The sequence below is a fragment of the Epinephelus moara genome, chromosome 14, assembly GCF_006386435.1.
Source record: "Epinephelus moara isolate mb chromosome 14, YSFRI_EMoa_1.0, whole genome shotgun sequence".
NCBI classification, from domain to species: domain Eukaryota; kingdom Metazoa; phylum Chordata; class Actinopteri; order Perciformes; family Serranidae; genus Epinephelus; species Epinephelus moara.
In genome coordinates this window covers 17,180,239-17,193,642 of record NC_065519.1, presented here as the reverse complement: position 1 = coordinate 17,193,642, position 13,404 = coordinate 17,180,239, and the positions used below count along the sequence as shown (strand labels likewise).

The 13,404-nt window shown below is 43.8% G+C and overlaps 1 protein-coding gene across 1 annotated transcript in view; it reads right to left on the bottom strand.

The window, feature by feature from the left end:
* LOC126400482 (arf-GAP with SH3 domain, ANK repeat and PH domain-containing protein 3-like) overlaps positions 1-6,468 on the bottom strand; it is a 32,830-nt gene extending 26,362 nt beyond the window's left edge. Inside the window, exons 1-2 of the mRNA XM_050061201.1 lie at positions 6,097-6,468; positions 2,933-3,005 (exon numbers count right to left, since the gene is read on the bottom strand). Coding sequence (XP_049917158.1) covers positions 2,933-3,005; positions 6,097-6,222 — 199 coding nt within the window. The 5' untranslated portion in view covers positions 6,223-6,468. The remainder of the gene's footprint in view (positions 1-2,932; positions 3,006-6,096) is intronic.
* Positions 6,469-13,404: the final 6,936 nt, after the last annotated feature.

The following is a 13,404-nucleotide window of genomic DNA, read 5'->3' as shown; positions in this document are numbered from 1 at the left end:
AAGAATGGTACTTAGCGGTTTATGGGAACGGAGAATGAAAGAAGAGAACATCTCACCATGTGTGTGTTTTTGCATGTGTGACACAGTAACGGACCATCAGACCAGCGTGGGGGAGGAGTGGGCGTACGCATGTGTCTGTATGCGTGGTGAGTCAGACTGTCGATTAACATCAGGACTGATTACGGGGTTCAACAATATAATGACAGAAGGAGGGGGCCCTCCCATGGTCACATTACTGAAAGTAACCCATATGATTTTATTTAGATACAGAAGAAATAAAGAGTGAATACGTAAGAAGAGTAATCATGGAGCATATACAATATCGCTACTGACGGTATCTGGTTGCCTAATTCTGGGCAGCTGCCTCGCTTACTCGCTGACTCATTTTTACTAAAAACTATGAGTTGAAGCCTCGAAATGGGAAGCAGGCTCGTAAGTGGGTGCAGAAAAACAACTTCAGGATATGTTTTGCAGTTCCTCTGTTTCTCCCGCGCATTTTTGAGGTGAACACTCACATCTTGTGCATGCTCGCTTCAGATAGATCCATAGCAAGTTATACTGACGTCCTGCAGTGACACATACACACTCAGAAAACATCCACTTAGTGACACACTGGGTCTGTTAGGTCACTGTGTAGCACCTCGTTGTGCCGAAACCGCACATACCATTCGCTGTGACATAGACACACACACAACCACCACAAAACCATACACTCTGTGTGGATATAAACACAATCACCCAACATCCCACTCACTCTGGTCCCATAACAAGGGGCCTCACTCATAAACACCACTGCCCACATGAGCCTAATGATGTCATCTCAGCCAGGCTTGTACAATGAGTTACGCGGAGGCTCCCCTATGTGCTGAACAGCTCATCCTGCCATAATAAAGGCTGACCTTTACTTAAAAACTAGATGCTAGAGTTTACACGCTTCATTTGTGGGGAAAGACATCGATCTTCATGGACTTTGTGAGTGGTCGAAAGTTGTGTTTGTAAAGTATTAACACCCTACAACTTCTGTACAATATTACAAGATGAAAGTTCATTCTTGACCTGGTAAACAGTAGTTTCAACACAATATAATATGTATGTTTCCTTTAGTGTATAATCACCTAAAAATAAGAATAACTGTGTTTTCATTACCCATAAACTGAACGGTTTATCTCTATATAAGGAGCAGGTCCTCATCCACGGAGATCGCCATGATACACCGCCATGTTTCTACAGTAATGCAGAACGGACAAACCAAACACTGGCTCTAGTTATCATGTCTGCCACCATGGTTAGCAGCCCCTCTGCGACAAAAGCATCTAAAAAACACAGATTTTTTTAACATGAAAATGCTTAATTAAGTGTTTTTACTGGTTTAAATCACTGGGTCAGTGTGTTTTGGAGAAAAAAAAAGAGACCTCTGCTGATAATTCAGCGGTCGGTAAACTTAAGTTATCAGAGATAAGAAGTAAGCACACATTAGCAGGGGCTGGGCTAGCAGTCCATCTCTGACTAGCTGGACAGCATAGGAGAAAGTTTCAGCAGGTCCCAATCTGCAATCCTCACAGCTAGATGCCACTAAATCCCCCTAAATCTTACACACTGTTCCTTTAAAATAACAACTTAAAACAAAAAACGCACTCTGTACACACAAGCCTTTTAGCCCCGTTTCATACCAACACGCCTGAAAACGCATCTCACATGAGCATTTATGTACACTGGGCATGTGTGTGCTGATGTAAACAGGAAGCAGATTGTCTACTCTATGGCTAGTTGCTTAGTTACTATGAAAGACAATACTATGAAGATCGCGAAAAGTAAGACCAGAGATTTCTTTGCTTGGACGTACGACAAAGTGGAACTGTTATTGATACCATCATGAGTATAAGGTAGTCAAGGCAACAGAAAACACAGATAGGGAGTCCTTACAAACCACACACGGTGACATTTTACAATGCTTCCAGGAGTAATATCCATAGCTGGAGGACGCAATGGCAATGAGAAAAGAATACTCACACAAGAGAAGTTAAAAGTTATGTAGATCTAGCTATAATGTTTTGGCTTGACACACTGTTACTGATAGGACCCAATCAGGAAGTGACAAGGGTGTCTGGGTCATTTCCAAAAGTCTCTGTTTTCGCCTGTCCAGATTAAAACGCAACCCCGATGTTTTCAAGCAAAAATGTGCTCCGCAGCATTTTCAAAGGTCTCCATAGACCATAGGGGCTCCAAAACTTGAGTAGTTTATATACTAGATGTAAACACAGCAACAGTTATGAATTGTAAAACGAAAATGTATGTATGTTGATGTAGTCTCACAACAAGAGGGTTCCAAGTTCGATCCCAGGTGGGACCCCTTCTGTGCAGAGTTTGCATGTTCTCCCCATGTCAGTGTGGGTTTTCTCCGGGTACTCCGGCTTCCTCCCACAGTCCAAAGACATGCAGGTTAATTGGTGACTCTAAATTGCCCATAGGTGTGAATGTGAGTGTGAATGGTTGTCTGTCACTATGTGTCAGCCCTGTGATAGTCTGGCGACCTGTCCAGGATGTAACCTGCCTCTCACCCAATGTCAGCTGGGATAGGCTCCAGTGCCCTGCTACCCCCCTACAGAATAAGCAGTTACAGAAAAATGAATGAATGGATGAATGAGCACTAATAGTCAGCCCTACAATATGGCCGCAAAATCAATATTGAGGTAGCTGAACAAAAATAACACAATACCTGATTTTCTCCATATCACCCAGCCCTATTTACAAAGTCAAGAGTGATAATGCAAAACTTTAAACCAACATAACGAGTCAAACACCATCCCCCATTGAGACTATGTACAACAGTTGAAAGTTATGGAAAAATCTAGTAAGTGAGCCTTGAGTTGAGATTGTTTTCTCCAAATACTAGTGTGAATGAGACTATATTATGTGACCCACTGATACTTACCAAGTCCAGAAGAGTGTATAGCTTTGATTGTCTTCTTCAGCCTCTGTAGAGTTGTTAGGTCTATCTCCAGAGACTGCAATAAATCAAAAACAGAGACAGGTGTGAGAATTAAAAATCATGACGTAAAGTAAAGATGTTTGCACTTGAAAATGCAAATCCATTCAACTCAGAAGCTATGGCTGTTTTAGGCTTATGTAAATGACTGTAAGTTTAGGCAAAAGCACTGATGCAAAAATCGTGTAAATCCAAAGTTGCCCTACAGTATTTTCTGGTCACTGATTTGCAACTTAGCCCCAAATGGCCTCCAAATACACCCAGAGATGTCAAGGCCTCTCCTAAATGTTCAGATTAGGGGTTACAATCTTTTATATATGCAAGAATTAGTGCTCAATTATGCTGACATGTGTTTGCTTTACTGTTCTTGAGGCTTACAGTAGGCATGTCTGTGTCTGCGATTAGTTATGCTTAGTTTTCTCACGGTGCGTGACTAAGGTGAACAGGTGAATCAGCACTTGCCAACAAGACGGTCGTCTGTCTTGCGTTGTCATGTACAGCACAACCCTGAGTGATGTCAGAGCGTTTATTTCACTTTCCAGGCTGAGGCAACACTTCCTCACACTGAGACACACATGATACACAACGCAGACAATACGCAAACAGCCAGTCAGCTTCACTGTAATGGGACAATCCATCTCTTCCAAACCAAAAAGGTTTGAAACTACGTCTTGTTTATTCCGCTCACACAGGCCACTTGTTTTACCGAGCTAGACATGCGGCACTCCACCTACGTGCCACTAGAAATAGCTTTTAATGAGCCAGTAATCTTGACTTAACAGAGACTCTGCCTTGTTAGATGGTGCTGTTTACATGCCCCAGTCCTTCCCGGTCAAGTCCACTCCCTAAGTGTTAGTTCACTAATTAAAAGGCGGTGTGGGTGCCTGCGTAATGCGACCCTGCAGACAATGAATGGGAAAGTGATTTAGTGGAGCCAGGAGATGGGAGTTGCTTGCTGCTGCTGCTGCTGCAGTTTCCTCTAAGTTGCTTGGCAGACGGCGGATAAACAGTGGAAACAAGCTGGTGCAAGTTAATAAAACAGGTTGTGTTTGTTGAGTTACGTTAAATAAATCAGGGCTTACACCATACATGCACCAACAGACCGACAACCCACCTGCCAGTCGAGACAGACAAACAAACAACACACACATCCCTTCTGGAGAGAGTAACGATCTCCACCCATAGATGCACCTATGTTGAGAAATGACAGTCTTTTACAGAGCCTTTTTGTGCCCGTATACAAGGTTGTGTTCACCTGCTGTCAGGGCGTGTGCACGACTGCTGTCAGCTGAGCGTGACTAACTGATACCTGATCCTTATTCACCGCATTAACCAGGCATGATGACACACTTAGCTGCAGGAAAACTACAGTATTTCATTTCAAACATGTTAGCCATGGGAGAAAACTTTACATCTCTTCCTGAAAAAACATTTATGGAAACGACATAAAGCCAATTACAGCCTAGAGCAATAGAAAATGAAACCATCCCTTATTCCCGTCTTTCTCCTTTTCATCGCCGCCTCTAATCAGGGGTAATAAGTAACAAGCAGCCGAGTGTGTGTCAGAGTAAATGGTGTCTCTGTTTCCCCGCCTGCTGTCGTAAAACCACACACATGCCCACACATTACCCCAGCCATTAATCAAGCTTGTCCCTGCTGAGCAGACTAAACATAATAACCATAGATCTATCTATAAAAGGACTGTTGCATTTACATCTGTGTGTGAGTCCGTCTGTCTGTCTGTCTGTGTGCACATGTGTAGGATTCCAACATGTCCCTCCCCTGTGCAGCAATCCCAGCTATGTATTTTCCAGCATGTCATGGCCATAAATAAGGATATTATTCCAAGATAAACAGATCAGACAGCTGTGTAAAACTCTTTATAAACCCTGGTCCCTGGACTCTGCTGTCTCCACCTCTGCTCGGCAGTCAGTTTGTAGCCAGGAAAGTCTTAATGAAGACCTTTCATGAAGACACTGGACAACTGGGTTCCATTATTTAATACCGGTATTGCGTCATTCTCCATGGTGGTTATCTAATTTTAGAGAACTTATCATCAGTTTTCAATCTGTTACAGCAACACCATGGTGTGAGATGCACCTTAGGTTACAGCAGAACAGTGAACCAGTGTTATGTCACGAGAAAGACAGACCAGGAAGGATCTTGTTTGCACTCTTGGATTATTTGTTTTATGGCGAAGTTCACGTCAGCCACCCTCTGCTTCCTCCTTCGCCCGAGAAGCTCTGGGAGGACAGCTTTCAAACAAACACACACACACACACACACACACACACACACACACACACACACACACACACAGATCTCAAACAGGCCTTGAGCCAAAGCACCACTTTAAACAGAGAAAATGCACAAACTGGCCCTCACAGACACGCTTGCCACATGGACAGACGTGTGAACAAAACATGACTCTGTCCAAAGAGCCACACTTGTTTGTGTCATGTCTGCTGCTCTGTGTGTGGCTCTATTTGTGTCCCATCTCAGTCTGACTCCCTTGAGGTGGAAGACAAGGCCAAGTCAACTCTCTGTGTGCTGCATTACCTCACGTAACCTTCACTTTTCTGCACTGGATCCCCATGAGTGCTATCATCTAGCCTTTTCTGGAGACACACACAACTTCATAAGCATTGCCATGCAGCTATGCATCTATATTGGGTCTCAGATTGTATGAAAATGGTGTAAAAACCTCACAGGTCAGAACCAGAATCTTGTCCCATTGATGTTAGGGGTGCACCAGGTCACCCTCAGAGGTATATGTTGACCACACAGCTGTATGTGCTCATAAAAACACACTGCACCTGCCCCCTGGCTGAAGGTATCCCATTAGTATTGCAGCTTTTGGACTGAAATGCCTGTTCAGTCAACACCTGGGGCAAAGTCTCCACATTTATCTCTGAGCTCACCGGGAAACAGCTTCACACAAACTTTAACGAGATAACTGTGCTGTAAAACCCCTGAAGCTGGCACCTGAGAGAAGTAGGCTAAGCTAGCTAGCCTACAGGTGAGTTTAAAGTCCTAATTCCGCCATACATGCTACCTGGACAGGTAAACAACAGACAATAGGTGCATGTCTCCCGCTCCACCTTTCTCACCTCCTCCACTGTTGAAACCGTGTTCCGACAGTCGCTCATTTTGGACTGAAAACTTGAAGTCCCCGGCGAAGACAAGTCCTCGTTTGTGAGGACCACGAAGTCCGAAATGCTTATCCTCTCCGGCATGTTTCAAACCAAGCGCGTGTGACAGTCACTGAGGAGAAAAGTGAGCCGAAGTTTCACGCGCGCATGTTAATTCCCATTTGAAGACAGAGAAACTCTTCACTCCTCCATTGTGTGAAAGAAAGCACGATAAGACACTGTATTCCTCAGAGTGCTGGTCCCTGAACGCGTCTTTAAGGTGGAAAAAGTAGTCTGAAAGAGGACCTGCTCCCTCACCAAGTTTAGGCTGCACTATGTGTGTGTGCGCGTGGAGGTGCGCCAGCGCTCTATTGTCCGCCCAATGAGGGAGGGAGGGAGTGAGGGAGCAGCCTCCATCATCACGTGGGAATGTTTGTGCTTTCTGGCGCTCTGCAGAGAGAGAAAAGAGAGAGTGTGTCCTTGCTCTCTCGTCTCTTTTCATTCTTACTTCTCATTTCTATGCAAACTCCAGAGAGTCTTGCAGTGTGGTCGCCATGGATATGCATAATACCTCATTCACAGGCTAAACTGAAGGGGAGGATTCCAGTGGATGAGGGCATGAGGTGATGGGTCTTATTGCAGAGAGGCAGAGGCACGCAGTTGATCAAGAGTCACTAAACAATGTTATAATTCAAATCTGTGATAGTTTGTTAAAAAAAATAGTGATAGATTAAAAAGTACTGGTAGCTTTTGCACTAAACACAACTGAAACGCATGCTGTACTTACATTCATTCATCCAGCGGCAACCACAAGGGGGCCCAGGAGAGGGCCATGGCCCCACTTAAACAGTAGTGATATCCTGTGAAAGTAGACAATCTAAGGCATTGATTGGTGTAGCTCCTTTCACAACACAGGCACAGGTCGGTTCTCTCCCGCTGAAGCCTCTCCTTGTCACACCCTGAGAACTATTTTTAAGAATATACATAACAGAGAATGCATCAGTACAGTGTACAAAGGGTAACATGACAGAAAATAAAACAAAATGCCGGTCAGCACGATCAAAAGAAACGAAGTGAAATAAAAAAAACCTCAATGGCTGCTTGTCAGGAAAAGAGTTTTTTAAGTCCCTCAGACGTCTGTCCAATCGTCAACTTCAGCCTCTGAGGCTACAGTTCACACAGGCTCACCAAAACTGGACAATAGAAGATTGGGAAAAATGTTGTCTGGTCTGATGAGTCTCGATTTCTGCTGCAACATTCAGATGGTAGGGTCAGAATTTGGTGTAAACAACATGAAAGCATGGATCCATCCTGCCTTGTATCTACGGCTCAGGCTGCTGGTGGTGGTGTAATGGTGTGGGGGATAATTNATGCTATCATGTCAATATGGACCAAAATCTCTGAGGAATGTTTCCAGCACCTTGTTGAATGTATGCCACCAAGAATTAAAGCAGTTCTGAAGGTAAAAGGAGTCCAACCTGGTACTAACTAGGTGTACCTTATAAAGTTCCCAGTGAGTGTATATGCATTGCTACATAACACATTAAAAACAGGCTACTTGTGAAACTCAAAATGTTGACTGTAATGTACTAGTCTATACACATCAAATAATTGATAGCACTAAGAAAAATAAGAAATACAAGTATATAGATATGCTGTTCCTTAACTGTCTTTATTTGCATAGTTTTCAGCTAGCCTATATGCTACAGCAGCATAAGAGAATTCCAGAAATTAGGTTATGGCTTTTGGTTTTGATGTGCCACCCCATGGTTTTCAGTTGCCCCAACTGGCCAACCCTATGAGAACTTTCTGGGGGTGCCACTGCATTCATCACATCTCAACCAAGCAGCTGTGCAACTGCCCTTTAATCAAGCGTCTGGAAATATAACGCCCTCTCGGCGATCCCGTTGGCTCAGGCTCCAAAGCTTCTCTCTCGTCCTTTTCATCTCATGAAAAGACATTTTTCAAGAGGTCTGATTTCTGAAGTCCCTCCCCACTGACCTTCTCCTGAAATCATCTGACGGAGTGAACAAAAAGGAAAGAGCGCATCAGAGAGGTGGAAAAAACTGCGAGAGTTGTGTATAGAACATAACTCCTGCATGCCTGGCATTGTCAAGCCTGTCAACTCAAAGAAAAGAGGTGTATCACTGAACCTTGCCTCAGGCAGAGCAGTGATACAATACACTGTGAAGTGCAGATCGGTGATTTTAGGAAGCCACATCAAATACAGTGGCTCCCTTTGGTTTCACCACAAAACCACATATTTGCCTTCATTAGCTTTATAAAGAGAGAATTTGTCGCGGCTCTATCGGCAACTTGAGGTTATTTCAACCGTGATCATTCAAGAAAAACAGACTCACTTTGTGGCAGAGGTTTTTTTCTGTTCTCTACTGCAACATAGTGCAGAATGGATGTTGTGTCCTAACTGTGTGCGCTCACAGTGGTGCTGTGTTTGTATCCACAAAGACAGACAAACTCTTTTTTGTGTCGCAAGACTCTTTGCTTAGCAGATAACTCAGACGCACTGACATGCACACGCACAGCATTTGATAGGCTATCTGTGTTCTTCCTGCACACACACACACACACACACACACACACACACACACACACACACACACACACATTGGCTTAAAAGTGAAGGCTTAAAGGCATCCTTATCAAACATGTCTCCCCAGAGGCACAAACTGAAAACCACTGGCAGACCAAAGAAATGCCTCTCATGTTTTCTCATACAAACAAAGGCAACACACCAATCAAACTGTGCACTCAACTCTCCAAAGGGAAGTCTGGAAAACTCTTTCTTTAACCTATTAATCATTAAGAAAAAATGTGCACTCTTGGAAGGAAGTGACGGCACGCGACAAACTCCAAACAATGCAGAGCTGCATAAATAGGTTTGCTGACCCAGTTTTCTAAGGCCTCATTCACTGATTGTTTCTGTTGCGAGCATGTACGTATGTGTGAGAGAACATCAGTGAGGGAAAGGGCAAAGCAGATGGATGTGAACAGTCTGCATGGACACATTTAGGTAAGTAATATGTGCAGCATATGTGCATCTGCATGCTCATTTGGAATGCACACATTTCTTGCATGCATGTCAGGGCTGATGTAATGCAGAGGCTCGCTGCGTCTCAACAATACCCTCCTTCAGTTTCTTTGCAGCCCCTTGTAAAGAAGCAGAGCCTTTGTGCGTCTGCCAGCCTTCCAGCCTGGGTGCTATTGTAAAACTGAGCAAACCGGTCTGCTCGGGGAACGCACCAACATATAGTGGAGAGCACAAGTCCAAGGATGGGGAGGGGTTAAAAAAGAAATCAGCAAAGGGAAATAGTTTTGGAAGGTGGAAGGAGTGAAGGAGGGGGGGGATCCTCGGCATGACAGGAAAGGAGAAAGAGATAGAGAGAAACTTCAATGTCTGAGCAGTGACTCACGCTATGTTTTCCCTCCTTGTCTCCACCCGCATCCTTCCTAAACACCTCATACCTATTGTCATTTCCTGCGCTCGCTCCTGCTTCTGCATTTCATTTCACTCTTTACATACATCATCAACAACAGCTTTCTTTCGTTTTCCCTTTATACCAGCTCTCACTTTGGCTGTGGGGAAGTGAGGTACACCAAATCACAGCTTCTCTCTTTCTCTGACGCACACGCGCGCAGCAGCAACGAGGTCGCAGAGACATCTTCCAGTAAAGATCAGCAGCTGCCAGGATTTCCTTGCTGCTTCCCAGCAGCCAAGTGGAGTTGCAGCACAAGTTCCTCCAATTGCCCTCCCCCTCCCCCAACCAAAAAAAAAAGAAGAGAAAAATCTCCCTCTCCCTCTCCTTCTCTGCTTGTTGACTCAGCTCCACTAGTTCTGCTATCAATTTACTACCCCTGTCAAGCCAGGAGGCCCAGACTTACCGTAAAATACCCCCTCTTCTGGTCGACACGGATGACTGAGGACTGGAGAGAGCAGGAGGGAGAGGAGGGGTTTGATTTATTGTTTAACACAGTTTCCCACTGGAATAAGCATATGAAGTGTCCTGAACAGTGCAGGGCTCCTAATCTAAACAACCTGCTTCAAGAAATGCAGGGGAACACCCCAAAAAGAGATGTGACACTTTGATTCAACTATCTGATCAGACTCTGCAAGGTCATGCGTGTCCTCTGTGGCATAGCAGCTGCCAATATACAGCCACACCCTCAGACAGACACCCTCCCCAGCATGCCTGTCATCGCAGTTGGTATGGCAACAAAAACTTTTCCAGACTGGCAACAGGTAGACAAACTTGTTTGTGATTCAGAATTTTCAATGCAGTTTCACGTAAACACCACAGCGTCATTCGAGACATCAACCAGGAAGTCTGAGGACAATTAACCTCACTTTCCGACGAATTATTCTTCCTGCTGCTCCTAACTTTCATCTGTCCTTTTCATATCTCTGTTTACTGTTTAAACATCTGTAGCCATGTAGTGTGCCAGAGGATCTCAGCAGCTCCAAATAAGATTGCGTGTGGCCGTAAACACACCAACTGCCCCCACTCTTAATAAAAATAATGCTACCATTATGTGTCCCTTCAGTCGCTGTGGCCCTAAACACACACGCCACGTTTTGGCCTCTGGTTGTTGCTGCTCACTGACGAGCTCTCACTCACCAGCACACAACAAAGCTTTTTGGTTTTGGTAATTTAAGCGTTCAGCTAAGAACATTCACATCAGGCTCCTTTTTCTCACAGCAGTTGGTCTCAAGGTGCGATGTGAGAGAAGTGCGGTGGTCTGCTGTTTAGGCAGAGTGTAAACCACATCCTCAAGGAGGCTGTGCATGTGTACGTGGCGTCTGACATTTGGGTTTATCACCTCTTGTTAAACACACGAGCTGTTGTGAGCAGCATCTGTTAATAGACACGTTGCACTAACAGACACCTGATGTGCAGTGGCGAGCAGGCAGTTTGCAGAAAAGTGGTGTATGTGGACTTTTTTCTGTGAGGCTTGTATAAACTCAACTTGAGCTGTGATGGAGACATTTGGCAACTGTGATAAAAATGTGTTTCCTGTTGCCACACACTATAGTTCGCTATAGGCCACAAATTTTAGGCTCTGTGTAAAATGAGTTCAGGAAGCCAGCAGCATGTTGAGCTCCTTTTCTGAGAGCATTTTGGAAAGGAAATATGAGCTTTGATACTTATTCCCAAAGAGCAGCCAGCGAGCAAGTTCCTTCCTCTTCACATGTAACAGAAACTCACAAATCTACAGCTTCTATATCTTGTATATTTGTGACACATCCCCTTACAAATGTCTTCCCCATACAGCGCATTAGCACCGTTCCACAGTGACCCACTGACCTTTGACTCCCTTGGTGTCGCCTCCCCTTTTGTGAGCTCGTTCCCACGGCAACCAACTCACAAAGAATGATGTGTGGTTTTTGTCTACCTGTCTGAATGTGTTTATGGCTCATTCGGTGCTATTGTCACACATCATGTCACCCTATTCTCTCTCCTCTGGGAATGTCAATTCTTATTAGGTCAGTTTCCTCAGTGGTCACATGCTTACTGGTTTTAGAGAGGAAATACTCTTTATTTTCTGTCCCAACAGGCTCAACAGACCAACTGGGACTTTGAAATGCTTGCAAACCACTTGTAATCGCTGATCTAACATTATACAACAGAAGGGATTTGTACACATCAACACAAAGGAGATACATATAAATCAACATTTTATCAATTTTAACTTGACATGTTGTGTACAGCCTCAGTAAGATGCGTATGAAAGCTAGTGTATCCTCCTGAGACCCCAGCTTTAGTTTGGTGCGCATTTTGAATTTCTCCTAGCTATTTGGGATCAATAGGACCTGATAAGTATAAAAAACTAAACATTGTCAATGATTATTAAGTCCCATGGTGTGTCTCAAATCACATACTTAAGTTAGGACACTTCTATGTAGTATACTATGTGCACTATGTACTCATTGGCGTAGTGTGCAAATTTCGACAGGGTAGTGTTGTCTCAAACCAAACACAGCCGTTGTGAACTCACCGGAAATGATGACCGCAAATTAGCTAGTTAGCAAATTAGCATTAGCATTCGCGTTATCGTTCGCGGTACCAAATTATTACAGACTGCTAAATTAACCCAATAAACATACTGCTGGCTTATACCCGACAACAGTATAGTGGTGCTTAGCGCAAAAGATGCATGTATTTGTACAATGCAGCGATGTTCACGGTCGCACAGTCCTCGGCCGCTATTTCCAGTTTGAAAAGTGGTCCCTTCCCTTGCGCTACGTAGCCAAGATGGCGACCATTGAGGGCGAGAAGTGTCCATAGTTCCACACCTAACTTTTTGACCGTTTTGAGTGCACCATCCAGGAACTCATAGTGCACTGCATTTTTCCATACTTCTCAGTGTGAACGCATTTATGCACTCAAAATATTTGTCTAGCTTGTTATTGTAAAGTTAGTCAAAATTTGTTACCATATTAAACTACAAACATTATTAATCATAAATAAACAAGTTTCGACCATAAAATATGATAAGTTTTGGACCTTGTCCACTTTTGTGGCTGCAGACTGACTCGGCAGACATGGCTGCCATTTTGCTCTGACATGGATTGGTGTATTGTGGTCTTACTACCACTAGATGGCACAAAGAAGTGTCCATGGACGAATACAACAGGTCTAAGATAAGAAGAATGAAGTAGAAGGTCAAGTAAACCGAAAATATGATGTCCTCATGGGGACACAGGGTCTCAGGAGGATATGATTTGTTGTTGTAATTAAGCCTCCTGGACATCATATTTTGGGTTTACTTGACCTTATACTTCATTCTATTTAACTTAGACCTGTTGTCCTTGTTCGTGGACACTTCTTTGTGCCATGTAGTGGTAGTAACAGCACAATACAGTAATGCATGTAAAAACAAGATGGCAACCACCTCTGCCAAGTCAGACTGCAGCTGATCCTGACACAAAAGTGGACAAGGTCCAAAACCTGATCACATTTTATGGATGAAACGTGTTTATTTATAATTAATCATGTTTGTAGTTTGATAGGCCATACAAATTAGAAACAAGATAAGACGCTGTTAATTAGAAAGTACTCATTGAAGACATTGGGACTTTATTGTTGTGTCGTTTGAGGACATTGGGACTTTATGATCATTGACAACGTTAAGTTTTTTAAATCAGGTCCTATTAATGCATACCAAACAAAAGTTCGGGTCTCAGAAGGCTATAAAAGTAAACAACTTTCCACTCTGGTTGACTCCTTTTTCAAGACAGACTTTTTCCTGTGGCTCGAAACCGGTCAGCAT